The sequence below is a fragment of the Orycteropus afer genome, unplaced genomic scaffold, assembly GCF_000298275.1.
Source record: "Orycteropus afer afer isolate SDZICR_OR568_19922 unplaced genomic scaffold, OryAfe1.0 scaffold00222, whole genome shotgun sequence".
In the NCBI taxonomy this organism is placed as follows: Eukaryota; Metazoa; Chordata; class Mammalia; order Tubulidentata; family Orycteropodidae; genus Orycteropus; species Orycteropus afer.
The window spans coordinates 1433969-1454166 of record NW_006921809.1 but is presented as its reverse complement, the minus strand read 5'-3'; the positions used below and the strand labels follow the sequence as shown (position 1 = coordinate 1454166).

The 20198-nt window shown below is 34.6% G+C and overlaps 1 protein-coding gene across 1 annotated transcript in view; it reads left to right on the top strand.

Annotated features, from left to right (window-relative positions):
• The window catches only part of CALB1 (calbindin 1), a 20390-nt gene extending 1351 nt beyond the window's left edge, over nt 1-19039 (top strand). Inside the window, exons 2-11 of the mRNA XM_007948740.2 lie at nt 744-759; nt 3458-3532; nt 11413-11496; nt 11605-11661; nt 14914-14991; nt 17385-17440; nt 17537-17576; nt 17696-17749; nt 18524-18595; nt 18926-19039. Of these exons, the coding sequence (XP_007946931.1) occupies nt 744-759; nt 3458-3532; nt 11413-11496; nt 11605-11661; nt 14914-14991; nt 17385-17440; nt 17537-17576; nt 17696-17749; nt 18524-18595; nt 18926-19039 (646 nt within the window). The remainder of the gene's footprint in view (nt 1-743; nt 760-3457; nt 3533-11412; nt 11497-11604; nt 11662-14913; nt 14992-17384; nt 17441-17536; nt 17577-17695; nt 17750-18523; nt 18596-18925) is intronic.
• The last annotated feature ends 1159 nt before the right edge of the window (nt 19040-20198 follow it).

Genomic DNA, 20198 nt, shown 5'->3' with positions numbered 1-20198 from the left:
ATTTTTAAAAAGCAAAGTGATACTCTGATGAGAAGCAATATAAGCTATATTTGTGATTAAAATCATTAGTTCATTAAACAAATGACTATTCTTATTAATTATGAATGGCTTTCTCTGGGTATAAATTTTCTTGTTAAGAAAAGATGTCAGCATAAAAGTGAAATATGATAAGCTTTAAACATAAGTGAAATACTGAATAGAGGAAAATAGGTTAAAAATTTTACTAATCTATTGGGGCAGTGAGTTATTGGGGGTTTATGTAAGACTGTCTTTCAGAAGGTAATTTAGGAGGATTGGATTTGGGAGGTTTAAATATTAATGATCTTCAGCCTTTCTGACTATGGTTAGAAAGAGATTTTACATGGGGGCAGGAGATATATGTATCTTAAAAGGAAAATGTATGAGTGTGAGTCCCTTTAATAGAAAATAACTTTTAGCACTGATACATACATACATATATATATATATCTCACTGCCATCGAGTTGGATGCGAATCATAGTGACCCCTCCTTGGGTTTCTAAGACAGTATCACTTCAGAAGTAGATTGTCCCACCTTACTTCTGAGAAGTGGCTGGTGGGTATGAACCTCCACCCTTCTGGTTAGTGGTCAAATGCCTTAGGCACTACACCACCAGAGCTCATGATACATATACATACATATAGATTTGGTAGCCAAATAATGTTTTTACTCTATCTAAATTGAAAACTGTGTAATTCACATCTCTGTATAACATATGCAAAGGAAAAGGGCTGTAAATGTACTGTAATGCATTACTAAACTATCAGTTGCTAAAATCATTGATCAAATTGACTTAAAACCAAATAGTTCTCTAGGGATTGCTTTACCCAGAATTAATATTATATAAATCTAAAAATTAATCTAATAGCATCAAACAAAATGGAAATGTTTATATTCTATTTTTCACTCTCCCCACTATATGTATTACCACGTAAATAAATACGTTCAATACTATCATTATAATTCTATGCATCTTTCACTAATAAAACAAAGCATTCATTTCCTCATTTAAATATATATATTTAAAATATCTTGTTGTAAAGTCTCATTTTCCATAAAATTGAGATTTAAAACCTGGGAAGATAATTTCCAGGTGATAAAGGATTATATTTCAGATTTTCTAGAAATAATTTTAATACTGAGATTTATTTTCATCTTAGAAATTTAAATACTTGAAACAGAATTTTTCAGATTGTTCTTTTTCTTCTCCATTTTCAGTATTTATATGTTTTTATAAATAGTATCTATACGTTGGAGTTTAAAAGCGTTTAGAGCTTAAATACTGTTTTCTGCTGTCTAGGCTCCAATTTTGGAATATTTGAAGCTCCAATTATTAGCTTATAATCCAATAATACTAAACTTGAGTACAGTTGAAAGATTATATCAAGTTTATTAGAATTTTGATTTCTGATTATTTCTTTGTCTTGATTATGTAGAAAGGCTTTGGATAATTAAAATCTATATCAATATCTAGATTGAGAGGTTCATAAGAAACATGTTTCACTCTACTAACAACCCCATTGCTTTAAACTTAACACAAAAGTTGAATCTACAAATCAGTGTTCTTAGGATTTCCTGCTGTATAATAACAAATTTCACTATATCAATCGAAAATTTGTTGGGCTTCTCAATTAACAATGTAAAATTTAAAATTTTTAACTAATATTAAATATAAATGAATATAATAACCTTGATGAACTACAACATCCCAATAGATTTTCTAAAACTATCCTTTTACACTAAACATAGTGCTTAGTCTTTAAATTTGCATTCATTTTTATAAAGCTTTAATTGATCATTATCATATCTTTTACACTGTTTAAATATAATTATCACCCAGAAAGTTCATAACTAAATGTCAAGTCTATTGGTTATACTTGACAGAATTCTCAATACACAATAGTATTGCACAGTTCTCAAGATTTAAGAAATAAATGCTTGGTTTTTAATTATTTTAAGGTATGTTTAAAAACTAGAAACCAATAGTCTCATTATCACAATTGGGAAAATAAAAAACTTTTATTTTCTTACAATTGTTCCTGTAATACATATTTAACAAATGCAAATTGCAATTTATCAATGGTAGATGAGTTTATATTTTGAAAAGACTACATTATAAACAACAACAACACACATTATAATTAAATTGCCTTGTTATTATTTGTTACCTTAATTTTCCTAAAACCATTTCCTTTGGATCAAAAAGGATTTCATAGTACTAGTAGTCCTGCTTCTGTAGTAATACTGCCTCAAAAACCCAAGGAGGGGTCGCTATGAGTCGGGGCTGACTCAACGGCAAACAACAACAACAACAGCAGTAATGATATTTAGCCTCACCATAGCCCTTAAAATATATTAAGCTATCTATCCCTAGTGTAAATCTTTGTGATAGATAATATCACCTTCTTAGTAATGATGAAAATTAAGACCTTAATTTACTCTGGATGCAGAGTAGGCCATTAGTAAGGGCTGACCTATTTTAAATAGGTTTCAGTTAATGCAACATAGCTATTTTAAATGGCCTATGTTGTGGTCCAAGGGTAAAAATCCAACTTTCTGCATATTAGTTCTATGTTCAGATTGCTAGCTTATAATTCATAGCTTTTTAATCTGTCAATATGTGAAGAGATTATTAAGCAATAGAAGAGATGAAAAACAAGACAAATGAGAAGAAAGTATTAACTTTGTCACACTTAAACATCTTATTGCGTTGAAATAAATGAAAATGGCAAAACTTGAAAACTGCTCTCTAAATTACTCTTGGTAGCAAAGATTGCAAGCATAGATTACCCGGGGCATAAAATAAGTTCAGTGATATTGTCTGTCTCTGATCAAAATGCAAATTGGTCAAGTCCACCATCTGACATATCTTTCTAATACTAAACTTTTTTAGCTACTTATTTAAAACCTCTTCAATGCTGAAAACATTCTTTGCTTATAGAGTCACTTTTCAACATTTGCATTTTACACCTGTCCAAACTGAGAACACATATTGTTACTTTCCATGGCTAAAATATTATGGTAGAGTAAGGACGATAGTGCAGCAATATAAAAGAATCTTTACCGAAGAAAGCAATGTTTAAAGTACATTAACAGTGATCATTATATTTAAACTCACTACAGGTTATGAATAGAATAATTCCAACTACATTTTCAAAAGATAGCACATTCTCAAACCTCCTAATAGATGATAAATAATAGTGATTGAATCAAGGAGATTATCATAATTATTACCCTTTTATTTGAAATCACAGATACTGAATACCAGTTACATCTTTAATTTTCATGAGAATAGCTAATCACTGCACATAATTCCAAACAGTCCCAATTCCAGATCTTTTTTCAGTAAGTTGTTAACACCACATAAGCATAATTGGTTTTTTTTTTTTTGTTGTTGTTGTTTTACAAACTTCTTGCCTGCTTTTATATCATTTTAGGAGCTATCACCTGAAATGAAGACTTTTGTGGATCAGTATGGGCAGAGGGATGATGGAAAAATAGGAATTGTAGAGGTAAGAAACTAAGCATTTTTCTGAAGCATAATGTTAATAAATGAGTTCATTTTGTAGTTGCGTCCGGCTCACATATGATATGGCAAGACCAATTCAGAGAAACTTGTTTCCCCTAAATAGCATGTTTATCTTCTCTTAAGAAATATTAAGTAACAAATGTTCCGAAATAAAAGAAACCTAAGAGTTTTCATAAGAACCTCTGGTTGCATAGCGGTTAAGGCATTTGACTGCTAACCAAAAGGTCAGTAGTTTGAAACCACCAGCAGCTCTATGGAAGAAAGAGGAAGCAGTCTGCTTCGGTAAAGATTTATAGCCTTTGAAAAACCTAATAGGGGTTGCTATGAGTGGGAATAGATTTGATGGCAGTGAGTTTCATGTGGTTTTTGGAAGAGTTTGCCTAATCCATAGTCTAAATTTAGCATATTAAAAAATTGAGACTCAGAGAAGTGAAACGGTTTTCTTCTGGTCATGCAGCTGTTTGCTGGCGCAGGTGCAGCTGGAAGCCCAAGTTGCCAACTTCAGGATTAGCTTTCATCCCATTGCATTACAGAACCTTCAGTAAAACACCCAACCAAGTACCTGGTTAATTGGTATTTCTTACCATTTAATGATAAAATTTTCCATTAAAATATGTACAAAATATACAATTCCCATGACAATGTCATGGCAAAAACCTGTATTCTGGTTCCAAAAATTCTATTTTAGATTGGCAGCTGGCCTTATGATTTGTGAAAGGCACAGATTTATTTTGAGTCTTAAAAAGTGAAAACTGGGGGTGTAAACTCTTATCTTTGACATTGACTTTTCTCATGGAGGACAACTTCCTTTTATCTATGAATCAAGGAACCAAACTTTTGATTATGCACCAATTCCCCTACTGCATTCTCAGATCTGTGAAGGAACTGTTGCTTCCCTTACTTCTTCTTTTCCAAGTTCTTATATTTCAACTATTTTATCTCTATAAATGAAAATGAGGGGAAAGCTTTGTCCAGAAAAATTAATAGGCTTATTTTTCAAAATATGGCAAATCATGACCATAATTATGTTCTTAATAGAATGTTCTCAGTGCAGTAGATTGTGAAGTATTCTGGCTGTCACCATTTAGTCACAATTTACCTTTGATTCAGAGTACTAACCTAGTTTTCAAATAATATTATAGGACACTTGTAATGCCACTGTGAATAATACTTATTTTTAAGCAGCTAGTACAAATAGAGTTAAGGACGGACACACTATTATTATCCTTATAATTAAATTTCTTCCCTGGGGTATACACTTTCCTCATTGCCTATGGTAGCTCATTAGTATATAAATAGATAAATTAATAGTAATGGACCCAGGTTAACAGAGAAGCTAACTAATCAAGATATGAAATCATCAAAGAGAAAAAAATAATTTTTTAAATGTTCATAAATTATATGAGGTGAATCTAATTATTCAAAACTACTTGGGAAATCTAAAATCAGTGAAATTATAGATGTGTCTATTTCAGAGTTTTGTATATTTTATAAGTCTAATAAAGGAAGATGGCTGTCATCCTACATTTAATATATTTCAGCTTGAAAGATTCCAGCAATAGTAAGTTGTGCAACAATACAAAAGGCATGGATCTGATTCATATGGATTTTACATTCTTAAAGAACAAGATGGATAAACCTTTCTTGGATTCAGTTTCACTATATTTAATATAAATCCAATCTTTTAGATATGCTTATTTATAAAATGGTTTGACGTCTAATTTGAATGAGAGACTAAAAGTTGCTGAACAAATGCCTTCTTTTGAAGGCTTGAGGAAAGAAACTTCCCCAGAAGTTTGAAAAGAAACTCTGTCATAGGAAAGAGTTTTTCTATGTGAGGAAAGATAGAGACAGATAACAGGGGAAGATGAAGAAGTTAATTGAAGGTTAAAATGAAGAAATTAGGGATTTTATAACAATTAAAAAAATTACTTTTGAATGACATTATACTATTTATAAAGTGTTTTCAAATACATGATCTCATTTGCTCCTCATAACAAAAATAAAGTAAGTCTCAGTATGAAATGAGCATCTATTCTATAGATGAGGAAATTGAGGCTTCAAGAGGATTTGCCTAAGGTCAGAGAAAAAATAAAATATTGGAGGTTCGTACTCCTTACCGTAATCAACACTATGAGATCAAAAGAGCAGCTTTTGCTCAGTGACAAAGCCTGAAGGCAGGACGGAGTAGGAAAGGATGGAATGGAATGATAAACACAGGAAGGCCGTGGGAAGAGCATTGTTAAATTGTGTCGATTGCAATCAATATCATAAATCAAAATGTGTATGAACTGTTGACTAGAAAACCAATTTGCTCTGTACTTTTACTCAAATTACAATAAAAAGTGTTTAGAAATAAATATTGCAACAGTCAGAAACAAGCCATTTTCTCTAATCAACTTTGCCTGTTTATAAAAAAGAAAGAGTACATTTTTTGCATTAAAAGAAAAGATATTCAAGCTTCAGTTGGTTGACTACTTACGTCAAAGGTTTTAGTCTGGTTGGATAAAGATGCACATAGTATATAGTATGTTTTAGGACAAAATACATGAGATACAATTTGGGCAAGACTTTTGGTGTAGTAGCTAAGGCCTTTGGCTACTAACCAAAAGGTTGGTGGTATGAATTCACCAACTGCTTCATGGGACAAAGATCAGGCAGTCTGCTTGCATAATGATTTATAGTCTTAGAAACCCTGTGGGGCAGTTCTACTCTGTCCTGTAGGCTCATTATGAGTCAGAATTGACTCAATGGCAGTGAGTTTGGTTTTGGCTTGGTTTTTCAGATCAGCTGAAGTAGAAGGAGTTTGAAGGGAGAGATGTGAAGCATTTTGTGTTCCATGACATGGAACTTTATGCTAGACAGGACCCTTAAGAAGAATTAGCCAGAAGTGTTAAAGATGAAGAAACTGAAACCCAGAAAAGTTGAATGATTTGTCCCAGGTCCACTGACAGGGAGTAGCAAAACCTATATATAAACCTGGATCTGAGTCTGATTACAGAGCTCTTCATTAACCTCAATTATCAGCTAACAGAAGGGTAAAGGTGGGGATTAGCTGGAGACAGGACAAGAGAACAAGGAGGAGATCGCTGCAATAGTTTAGATGCATGTCAATTCTGTCTAAAGGAAAAAAAATCCATTGCCATTGAGTCAATTCTGATTCTTAGTGACCCTATGAGACACAGTAAAATTGTGTTGCTGTTAGGTGCCATCGAGTTGGGTCCAACCCATAGCATCCATATATACAACAGGATGAAACACTGTCTGGTCCCATAGCCACAATCCTTGCTATGCTTGAGCCCGTCGTCGCAGCCACTGTGTCAATCCATCTTGCAAAACTAAGATGGCTGAATAGTAACGAAGAGATGTAGGAGAGGTTCTGAAAATTATTGGAGGAAAAAAACAAAGAACATTACAGAATAGATGTAGAAAATGAAGAAAGGAAAATAAAAAAGGGAGAAGAGAAAATTCCTAAAGTTACACTGTGCCATCAAGTGTCACTAGGAAGTTGTAGTAAAATAAGTTCATCCTTGCTTTTTCCAAATTGATATATGCTGTCTTGGTAAGAAAGCCTATGTATAACATTAGACAAAAATATACAAAGTCCAGCCAGCTACTAAGGAACAGGAAACTCTGTGTTTTCCAAAATTTGTAATTATCTGCCTACTCATACCAAGTGTACCATAACTTTGGTGTTCAAAGGGAAAAGGGAAGTTGGTCCTGCCTATGTATTAAAGGAGCTCTGGTGGTGTAGTGGCGAAGGCATTTGACTGCTAACCAGAAGCCTGGTGGTTCAAACCCACCAGCCACTCCTGGGAAGGAAGATTGGGCAATCTACTTTCATAGTGATTAGGCCTACTTAATACAGGTGCTCATGGCCTCGTCCAAGCCCAATGAAAGTAAACCAAATGATGATCATGCAGTCTACTTTCTTGATGGAACAGCCTAAAACAATTTGGCTCTAATTGCAAATATATTGCTCAAAAGACTGGAAAATACAGTGGCTAATTTTAAAGTTCTGGCCTAATGCAGTTGATTGATATTTCTAACATCATGCATTCACCAACTAGAAACATGCAAAAAAGGAGGATAATGTACAGATATGCTTTCTTCTGAACTTCATAATTTCATATCTTTAAAGAGACTTAAAAATTCTCACAACCTACAGTTCTGTAATAAAGATATTGTTAATACGAACTCAAAATAGGAGCACTGAAATTCCAAGATAATTTAACAAATAACCGGGACAGTCAAAAAGTTTCTAAATTTATTCAGACTTACACTCCGTTGCAGTAAAGGATGATTAAGACAATTAAAGATGAGAACTGAATGATGTAGCAGGTGATAGAATTTTCTCTCCTGATGCTCATGTTAGTATAGATACTTCCCTCAGCTGGATGTCAAATCTGTAAGTGTCTCACTGGATCCTTTACACAATGTATGGGAGCCTACCATCTCCTCACTTAGTCTCAGTGTTTGGATTTGTCCAGGTCAGTGCATCACTGAAAAAAAAAATAGATCTAAAAGCTATTTTAACCTTAAAACTGTAACAATCCTCCTAGGGAAGCAGGCACTTCTCTAGCCTTTCCCTCTTTCTTCTACCTATGTTTGACGATATGAGTTTAGCCGTGGTGAGTATAATTTTTTTCTTATGAACTACTTTTCCACCTCAGAATTTGGGGAAATGTCTGACAATATCTGATTAAAGACTTTGCTCTGGAAAGATTTTTAGTGATTTATTATGGAAACTCTTTGATGGAAGATTTTAATGAAGGGTGATGAAAGTAAGGGACAGGGGTCCCAAAAACATGTGATAAGAAAAATTTCTCTCATTTTCAAAAAGAAAAAAGGTGAATGCTTTGCTAAAATATGTTGAATAAGGTTAATATGTACTATGATTACATAAAAGGCTTAGGAATTATGCTCATGTCCACTTTAAGTTGTCTATACCAGTCATCTATGCCTCTAGTAAAGCTGCCCTTCATGTGTACCTAGGACTTAGTCTTATAATTTTATTATCTTTGCAACTGTCTAGTTTACCCATCTGCCTCCCTGTAAGATTCTTATTAGCAGTGACTGTGAATGCCCAGTATCCAGCACAATGGATATTTAGTGGGTTCGGACTCTCAGTCAGGTGAGGAATTTCAACTTTTTCCAAAACAAGGCAGAGGCTCCATGACTAGGAGTAGAATAAAGATGTCAAACTCCCTGCCATTAGCTAAGTTTCCTGGGAAGCAGATTCTGAGTTGAAGATTAGTACAGGGAGGTTTTTTAGGAGGTGCTCTTGGGATCCTAAAGGAGCCCTGATGGCACAATGGTTAATGTGTTCAGCCACTATACAAAAGATCAGCAGTTTGAACCCACCAGCTGCTCCATGAGAGAAAGATGTGACAGTCTGCTTTCATAAAGATTAACCAAAACCCAAACCTAAACCAAAACTCACTGCTATGGAGTCAGATCCTACTCATAATGACCCCTTCCTTGGGTTTCTGAGGCAGAGATCTGGTAGCATAGTGCCTAAGGCACTTGACTGCTAACCAGAAGGCTGGCGGTTCAAACCCACCAACCACTCCTCAGAAGGAAGGTTGGGCAATCCTACTTCTGTAGTGATACTGTCTCAGAAACCCAAGGAGGGGTCGCTTTGAGTCGGGGCCAACTCGACGGCACATAACAACAACAACAACATCACTATGAAAGTAGATTGCCCAATCTTCCTCCTGAGGAGTGGCTGGTGGTTAGCAGTCAAATGCCTTATGGCATAGATTACAACCTTGGAAACCCTATGAGTCAGTTCTACTTTGTCTTATAGGTTCACCATGAGTTGGAATGGACTCAATGACAACAGGTTTTATTTGGTTTTCGTTCTTAGGATCAATAACTGTGAAAGGAAAGGGAAGGGGGCAGGACTGGACAGACAGAGAAGTTGAGCTCTGATAGAGTCTCAATAGAGGGCTTAGGTGAACCCTACAGTGAGCTCTCAAGTTAGGATGAACTTTCAGAGATGCCTCAAGTTTTGAGCAAAAGGGCTCAGAATTTATAGCTCCCTGTGGATCAGTCATTGATGAAGCCTCATTGGGCACACAGCTCTCATCAGCCCACATAATAAACATATTGGTGACTTGATTTACTAAGTATTAGCAAATAAGTAATTACCAAGGTCAAATCACCAGCCAAATCAAATCACTCAAACTCTAGATCTCAGTCTTCACAACTGCATCATTTGGGCTCTGAATTACATTGAACTAAATTATTTCTGAGGTATAGAATTCTCTGATTCAAGAATTGAAAGATCACAGAAGTGTACCCTGAATTTAATAAGAAACATGGATAACATATGTGCGCGCACACACACACACACACACACACACAATGCAGTGACGTAAATCTGTTTAAAGATCAAAGGCTGATTATCAAAAAGATATCACTGGCAAATCCTAAATCTCTATTTTCTCTTTTTGAATATATTACCATCTACCTACACTAATGACACTTATATCAAAATAAATATGAAAATGCTTTCTGAATGTATCATACCATAAACATCCCAATAACATGTTAGGCCCTTTGCCTAGTCTCACCCCTATAAGGACTGTCTGTAAACTGAATGGTTCTAATTTGAGACATTGTTTCTAAGACAAAAGGGCAATATAAAGAATATATTACAAAGGCATAAGGAAGATGAGATTGCTTGCAGATAAAGGAGAATGACACATTTATGTTGTCTAAAATGTTTTTAATGGACACCAAAGAATGAAATCCATACTCCACTCCCTCCAAAAAACTAGGAGTGAGAGCCTTTCCTATCATTTGGCAGAACTTTTAGAACTTGTACTGAGTTCAGAGTGGATTAAAAATATATTCTTGGACTAAAACCCAGGGAAATCAAATGCATTGTGTACATACTTTCCCTAGTGGTGAAGATGCATCGATTTCAACAGATTCTCAAAAGAGCTTTGAACACAATACATTTCAGAAACATTGGTTTCTATTTTAAGTTCTTATTTTAGTTATCAGGGTGCTGAAGTCCAGAAATGGCTGAGGGAGTTGCTGGGGATCACAGCTAATTAGCAGCTGAGCCAGAAATAGAGCCCATGTCTGAGGTGGGGCCATCAATCCAGCTCCCTACCTCCTAACACTGCAAGAGATAGATTATATTAGTCTTAAAATGGGATCCAGAGCCATTTTCTCTCAGAAAAAAAAAGAGGTACATTGAAGTTATGAAATGAGATCTAAGGGGAAACGTCATAGAGCCAGGGAAGTAGAGATCAAAAATAAACTGACACCCTGGGTTCAAACTGTGGATGTTCTTTTAGCAGGAGACAAGTCTTTGACAACTGGTTTTTCCTATTACTGTCAAATTTCTCACTGTTCATCGTGAATTGTCTTCTCTACCTCTCTTTCCACTGCCTTACAAGTGCTTTAGGTTTACCTTCCTTTGCATTTCCTAGGACTTGGAAATACACTTTCTTTTCTTCTTTTCCTTCACATTCCCATTTGTCAGTTCCCATCACACACGGAATTTCTGGCTCCAAAGTGTGCTGTCCTGCAGGGAGACCTGGTCAGTGACTGAAAACAGATGAAGGATAAATCTGCTTGTACGTTAGCAGACTGGAAGTAGTCAGACTGGCCATATCTGAGAACGTCGGCACAGCCATCACACTGAGGGGAGAATCAAGCACTCAGAGGCACACAAGTGTTCAAAAACATGTCACTCTCCAGGAACAAAGTGCCAGAAAGGAACAGTTGACCCTACTATTTTTCTTCTAGGAGAAGAACATATTGAAGAGAAACCTTAGCAGCAGGTGATACCAGAGATTTGCTTTCAAGCCCCTTACAATATATGTCTTTTTAAATCTTTTCCAGTTGGCTCATGTATTACCCACAGAAGAAAACTTCCTACTGCTCTTCCGATGCCAGCAGCTGAAGTCTTGTGAGGAATTCATGAAGGTACGAGAAAGCTGTCGCTGAGCGAGGCCCTCAAAAAGCTGCTTAAAATATGAAATCATTGGATTTTTTTTTAATATATTGGTTTTCCTTATTGAAAATTGCTTACAGACATGGAGAAGATATGATACTGATCACAGTGGCTTCATAGAAACTGAGGAGCTGAAGGTAAGCAAATAAATACTTGTGCTAATTGCTAATTTTTTTTTTCCTTTCAAATACAATTATGAACTACTAAGGACTTCATATCGTTTTTAAAAACCTCCCACAAAAGAAACCAATGTTGAGCAATGGCATATTTTCACCCACTCTTACACATTATTAATGAAGTTCCAGATCAAAAAAAGAGCTGCAAGTACTTCTTGAAATTCTGTTCAGCAAAGCAAGAAATTAGCATTTTCCACAGTGTACACAAATTGTTCTCTGAGAGAGAACTACATATTTAGTACAATGAACTATCCCTTTTCATTGAAATTTGAAATTATAGTCTATAAAATAAACACCTATATAAGTATATTTTTCCTTTTAAAAGAAAGACAAAGGAAAAACAGTTGAGTACCCCTTATAAGGCAACTACTTTACACATATTTTCTTTTTAATTGCCACATCAGTTCTGTGAGATTAGTATTACCTCAGTGAGGAAAAAGTTTGAAAACTATTCAAGGATATATTGAAGTCCACACTACTCCAACTGTCAAACTAATAATCATCTTTTTTCATCCTCCCCACATTAATCTCTATTTTAATATGATTCATATATCCTTCAAGGATTAGATCATAACATCTGAGGCCAGCCATTTTCACATAATGTGTGCTGAAGTGTTCTCAGTAAGGTACTTCAGATTGGTTGAGCCTTAAACTAACCAACTAGCCCTCTTGTGAAATGAGCTTTATATTGGTTAATCAACCGATGTGGAAATACAGACACAGGGCTGCAATATTTAAACCCAGGTTTGTGTGCCTTCAAGGCCCCTAGACATTCTATACAACAGCAATAATAACAACAAAATCCTAATATACTCAAACTGCCGGAAAACTGCCACTTTGAAAATGAATTTGCCAACTCATAGATGACAGATGTACAGAGGGTGTGGTGAGACACAAGGAGAAGATGAAGGAAAAGGCAAAATGATCTGACATCAGGTTTCACCTCTGGGCAAACAAATCCCTGTATAGCCTAACTTGGTATTTTTTCTTTAAAATGAAAGTAATAATACTGTCCTTTCAGATTTACTGGGAGGCACAAATAAGATGTTGTACATATTATAAAATGCAAGGCATCATAAATTATATTATTAGCGAGCTCAATAATTTACTAGTCTTTCAAAAATATGAAATCATAGTTCTCTTATCTCCTCAGACCAACCTCAAGATGTCTCGGTCTGGGAAGCATTATTTTCGCTGTCTTCAGAATACAGTGAATATGTACTGAGCACTGACTGTATGGCAGAAGCAGTACTCAGTTCCTGAAATTTCAACATTGAATCTTCACAAAAATTTGTCAAGCAGGTATTATCATTCCCATTATAGATAGAAACTGAAGTTCAGCAAGATAGATAATTGTTCAATGTTACATGGTTGCCTAGAAAAAGAATCATTTGGACCCAGAACACCTGATATGCCAATAAGGTTGTGTTTTCCCCTACACCAGCATATCCCTTCATCAATAGCATCTCTTCTGCTGTTATGGAGAGAAATATAAGTATCAAACATAGTTCCCTAGTCATAGTTCAACATGGTTTGAGTTGTGTACAATTTTAGAGATGGAACTGGGACATTTGAACCACTACAAAATTGCTAACACACATTCAACTGAGGCCTTGTAAAAATGTAAGCATTCTATGTAGAAAATCACTCAAAAGAATGTCTTTCACAAACTTGCAGCTCAGCAACCTAGGTGACAGTTAAGCTATTGTATTTTTATTCCCTTTGGACCACAGTTTTAAAAAAAAAAAATCTCTTTTCAAGTTCATAAGAAAAACTTACATTCATTTCCAATACTGACCTCAAAATCTCCTAAAGGTCTCCTTCTTTGTTCTAAATTTTATGCTCAGAAAGAAATTCTAAATAGAAGTCCTCCTCCCTAGAGAATTTTAAAGATAAGTTGGCATTCTTTTTTAATGGATCTTTCAAGAAAGCTAATTTTAAGATGTATAATGGAGTAAAACGTCACGTGCTCTCAGACACAACTTGGAATCTCAGCGTCCCGAGGTTTCTCCTAAGCTATTTTTGTGACCACCATTTTAGTCTCTGATGAGGCTTTTTAACCCAATTAATCTCTGACAAAAGCCTCACAAGGCTCAAAAATAAAATTCACTCCCAGCAGATTCCTTTGAATTTTCCACGCTTCACTTTGGATTTGAAGTGGAATGTTTGAAGTGAAAATGAATTTATCAAACTCAGAAAAGGGTCTCCTTCACTGAAAAGTCAACTTAACAGAACTGGTACATTTGGGGGGTGGGGTGGGAAATTAAACCACTGCAGAACCAAAGAAACCCCATGCTTCAATAATATCTGGGGAATGTATCTGCTCAGTTTTCCATAATTGCATTAATTCATTTTCTGAACAATAAAGAGTTTCAAACGAACATCACTAGAGAAAAACTAAAGACTATTATAAGCTTAAGTACTTATACTGTCATTTATATGGCAAGCCTTTATAAAGCTTTGATTTGATTTATTTCTGTTAAAAAAAATCAAACTCACTCCTTCACTCCAGCTGTCAAACTAATAATCATCTTTTTTCATCCTTCCCACATTAATCTCTATTTTATTATGATTCATATATCCTTCAAGGATTAGATGATAACATCTGAGGCCAGCCATTTTTATTTAATGTGTGCTAAAGCATTCTCACTAAGGTGCTTCAGATTGAGCCTAAAACTAACCAACTAGTCCTCTTGTGAAACGAACTTCATACAGCTTGTGAGGGTAGAAAATGCATTTGAAACTAGAGGTAGCTAGAGGAGCTCTACATCTGGTTTACTGATCATTTTTCACACATGGTATGAAGTATACAGCATGAGGGCCTTTGCGTTTCTTGTAGAAGAGTCACCTGTGAAGATTTCTTTACGTAAAAATGCAGCCTTTGGGCTGACTGATTCAAAGGTGTTTTATTCAGATTCCTAAACAAGGGTCAGTTCAGAAACTCCTTTAATTGAAATCATAAAACCCAGTGTAGCGCGGACTCTGACACATCAGGTCTCAGTAAGGTAAATACACCTAAGGCAGTTTGATGGCTGGAATGTCAAGAGGACCACAGGGCTTAGTTCAACTTCTAAGATCCTCCCCTCATCCCTTCTCCTCAAAAAAGAGGCCTTCTTTGCACTCCTGAGACATTCCCTTTCAAGGCACGCTGAAATGGAAGCAGCAAAATCACATTATTGATTAAATTTATCTGAGTGTTTTTTGTCTTAACAGAACTTTCTAAAGGATTTGCTAGAAAAAGCAAACAAGACTGTTGATGATACAAAATTAGCTGAGTACACAGACCTAATGGTAAGACTGATCTTGAAAAGATTATAAACAAAAGATTATGAAATATTATTGTGCTCTGGTCAAGCCCTGTGGCTACACAGATGTAATAAATAACTGCTGATATGGGCATCGCATGCACATAGGCATTGGTTCATTTGAAAAGTGAAATACTTAAGGATGCTTATCCCAGCTGATATGGAGTGCTGTTGGCATCGATGCTAAAACTCAACATGTGAGCATTTCTTTTTCTTGGAGCTATGTAAATTTTATCTATCAAAAGATGGTTTGTTTTTTCTTAATAAGCCAGTGTAATTATCTCTCTAAAAATCATTTATCATAGAGATCCGGAATCCATTTCCATCATGGCATAGGAAATCATAGATTTTGTCAGAGTTAAAAGAAACTTTCTAGCTACTTTATTCAGTCTGTTTATATGGTAAATAGTATAACCAAAATCAGTTGTAGAATATTGACAATAGAACCAAGAAAACTGGTTTACACACAGGCACTTAATGTTTAGAGAATGAACAAATGAATTAATGAGGTTCTACATTAAATAATCCAATATCCATAAGTTAATTCATTTCAAGTAGGTGAAGTTTACCAGTTTTGATTCTTTACAGGATTAGGACTACCAGGAAAAAGTACTTAACTGAAAGTGACCAATTCATAGACCAATATTTTGGGATCACTTTAATTGTCTAATTTTTGAAATTAAGACAGAGTTTTAAATAATCCAGATGGATACATATATTTATTCATATCTTATATACTGTGAAGGTACAGTGAATTCTTACCCTATTAATTTAAAAAAATAACCCAGTAAAACATAGCAGCGAATCATAAAAGCTACTGTGTCATATTAGACTGATGGAGTTAGACTTTTTAGTTACCTTGAGAAACAAAAAAAGAATTTGATTTTATTTGATGTGAGGTTTACTTTCACTCTCTTAGTCTACTTTTATTTAGAAAATAACAAAAAACTCTAGAAATTTACAATTGCATTATTCACTCTTCAATGGTATTCACTGTAAAAAACTAATCTTTAGTCTCAACACCTTAAAAAAGGTATTACCTGTAAGGAAATGTTGTTTTAATTCCTTATTACATTACTATTTATCACAGCATTAGTATAAAAGTGGGGAGATTTTCATGCTATGTGTTGCAATGGGCAGATCTAAACCCTGAGTAACTTTTAGGTAACGGACAATAACCTACATTTATCAATTTTCTGTTTTGCTCCAATTTTAACAGATGTCTATTTAAAGTAAAGACTCCTTTCCAGGTAGAAATTTGAAGCATGCTTTTAAAAACCACTCAATTGGGAGTTTTCCCCCTGTTGGATTGGCCTGGTATATCTGATTAAATGTCATAAACCAGTTCAAATTCAGAAGCAAGTTAATCAAGAACTAATTAAAATTTCAACATATATTTGAGGAAATATTTCCCTATGGGCACCAGACTGTGTGATCTAGTTGTGTAGTATCTTGAAAAATAGTGTGACAATATTAGAATTTATGTTCAATGAATTATAAAATGTTGTGTCAATATTGAGCCCTGAAGAAATCTGCCTCCTACAAAAAAATTGAGTATCTCACCCATAAAATGCTCTTCCTTTTCTTCCTTAAGAAACCTCACTGAATCTATTTCCAGCACAACCCTAATCACTGTCCTCTTGTTAAAAATAATGATACTCACTTCACATATTTAATATTCAAATTTAGTACATTTTATATGTAGTACTTATATACAGGGGGCTCTGGTGGTGTAGTGCCTAAGGAGTCTGACTGCTAACCAGAAGACTAGAGGTTCAAACCCACCAGCCACTCCTCAGAAGAAAGATTGGGCAATCTACTTAAGTAGAGATACCACATAGCAATAGCTACTACTTTCTAAAAACGTGACTGCTTCTCCAACATGAGTATCAATGTGTTGTATCTGAGTATGTCTCAGTGTATGGTGCGTATCTTAAGTGTTAACAGTAGAGTAGGGGGCTTTACTGAGTATCTAGTACCCAATGGAGCACAAAGCCATTCAAAATTACTCAAAAGTTCTGTTCACTAAGAACTCATCCATGTTAGCTGCCTATTGCTTCTGTTTGTACTGTCATGTGTTCTAAAGAAAGGGAAACACATGAAATGCTTACTTTCATACTATTGTTTGCAGAGGTTCTGGGGTTATTGTATACTGTCAGACTCTAGATATATATAGTTACAAAAAATAATAAAGGATGATTTTCAAGAAGCCTAGTTAAGGCCACTATTATTTTTGACTATTCTGTAGTATTGTGATGAATTTTAGAGATGGACACAAGTTATTGCATGGAAGTGAACAAAAAATACTAGTTTCTAGAATTTTGCTAAGTACTTGATAATCATTCTTCAATGGCTAGAATAATGATTTTTGTCTTTCAGCTGAAATTATTTGATTCAAATAATGATGGGAAGCTGGAGTTAACTGAGATGGCCAGGTGAGTTTAGGAAATATGAAAATGCCATTGTAATAAGCTGAGCTTGTAGGAAAAAAAAGGACTAATGTATTACTATAATATTTTTTCTTTCAAAAGGTTACTACCAGTTCAGGAGAATTTTCTTCTTAAATTTCAGGTATTTAACTTTTTCTCAGCCATAAATGTTATTTTCCTTGAACACTTAGAATGTGGCAGATTTACCAACGGAAACCCACGAAATATAATAAAAGCATTTTAACCTTTTCTATCTTTTAGGGAATCAAAATGTGTGGGAAAGAGTTCAATAAGGCTTTTGAGTTATATGATCAGGTAAAAGTTTGTTTTTCTTTATAATTTGAATGTTTAGAAGAATTCTGAAAATGCTCATTAAGGAAAAATTCCCTGCAAATTCAAGATTAGAAGATCATGGAATATTGAAATTACATAAACAATTCATTCTTTTCCATAAGAAATGTTTCATAGTATGGTCCTTATTAGACAAATCTTGATTCAAATCCTCTCCCACAATATATCTGCTGTCAGGCTTTGAACAAAATACCAAATTTCTCCGAACCTCAATATCTTGATCAGTAAATCTCACTTGCCATATGAATATATTTATGATTACTGACCTCAACAGGAGACAATATTGTAAAAACAGAGTAAAATATTAAATGTGAAAGTACATTGAAAAGTTCAAGGTGTTTTACAAATTTAAGCATTGAATGAGAGGCAACTTAGATCTATTTTGGAATTTCGGAGCAGCTAAAAATTTTGAAGTCCTTGTGTGGTGGGCTGAGCTAAGTAGTTAACTAGCTGAAAAGCTGGCAGTGTGAACCCACCCAGAGGCACCTCAGAAGACAGGCCTGATGATCTGCTTCCAAAATGTTACAGCATTGAAAACCCTACATACATGGGGACATCATGAGTCAGAATTGACTCAGCTTAAACAACTACAACAGAAATTCTGAAGGCCTGAGAGTTTAGAACATCTGCTAAATATTCAGTGGGGCAATTTTCTAAGGATTTCAATTATCTCCATTTTATGTCATGCTTCATTATTGTGGATGGAGTTGATTGTATGTTTTATTTCTCTGGCCCCAGGATGGAAATGGATACATAGATGAAAATGAACTAGACGCTTTGCTGAAGGATCTGTGTGAGAAGAATAAACAGGTAACTTATTGTGACACATCTTACACAAATTCTACAGATCTGTCCAGAATTAACCGAAATAGCTATTTTGGAAATTTATTGAAATATTAGTAGAGGAACAGATTTAAATTTACACAGATTTAAATTCTTAATTTGCATCGCTTAAATCAATGTAACTGTAATAAACAGATCTAAAAAACAATCTTATAATTATTCCACATCTGTATAAGAATTTAATCAAGCTTTTCTTGATGGGCTGACATACTAAGCAGTTTTCATCCCACATTTTATCATTTGACAGTGATTACTTCTGTGTTTAACTGGATTACCGTGCTGTCTTTGTCTACACAGGATCTAGATATTAATAATATTCCAACATACAAGAAGAGCATAATGGCTTTGTCGGATGGAGGGAAACTGTACCGAACAGATCTTGCTCTTATTCTCTGTGCTGGTGACAACTAGTCAGGTGACCATGACCACTTACTAGCGATACATTGTATCTAAAAAATAACTGTGCACTATAAGGGAGTAGGCTGTATTTTCTTTTATATCTGTAAATTTAACTGCATATAGATAATTATCCAGGATGTGTGGCACTTTCTTTTCAGCTTGTTTCTATACTGTTTGTAATGTACAGTTTTTGTAACTATGATTGATAAGCAGAATGTCTAGGCTTAGGCCAGTCAATATACCCAATCAAAAATAATTATCTAATATAGTCTTGCTTTCAGAAATCCTGTTGCACAAGATTTCTCTAAAAAGTCTATCAGGATTAATCTCGAAAATTCTAGTCTCTGATTCATAAATGCACATTTGTCATTGAATAGAATTATATGTAACAGGCTAAGCAGTCTTATTTCAGACAACCTGAAGACTGTCCCACAAAACATTTCTATGCAATGTTTCCAACTATTAAGATTAAAGTGCTTTTACAGCAAAAATATTCACCAAAATATCAATAAACAGTTCATTTTGGCTCTATGAAATTAACAGTCTCACTAAGAAATATTTAGTGTGTTAATCAACATGTCTATTGCTTGAATTTATACCAAGCTATTGGTTGAAGTTGATCTGATGATCAGGAAAGGCAGAATGAGACTTGATACTTAAATCTGTCTGATTCTATACCTGTATTTCCAATAAGCCCACTGTCAGAAGGTATGACCTTAATCCATTTTCCAAACTTTTCTCATGTGTTGCAGATTATAATCATACTAGTAAACTGCAGTTTTTACATCATATTCTGAGTCATCTCTGATTAAATTTAATATACCGAGTATCCTGGTGTCTAGTTTGCATACTTCCTGGACTTTCTTTCTATGTAGAACTGTTCATTTCCACCAATGGTATCTGCTGCCTCTGAAAATATTTTTTTCTAGCTACAACAATTCTATTTTTACTACATAATTGAATTATAATGTAAAAATGCATAGCATCCTGATTGTTGAATGTTGTATCATCAGTACTTTTGTGTATTCTGTGGATCATATATTTCATATTGAGATAAGCATTCAGAATAGCTCTATTTCTATCTGCAACTAGTTTCAAATGAGTTGAACATTATATCTGAAGAGAAATGCCTATGTAATCATTTATCTTCTTTAGCAAGGGAGACTAAAAC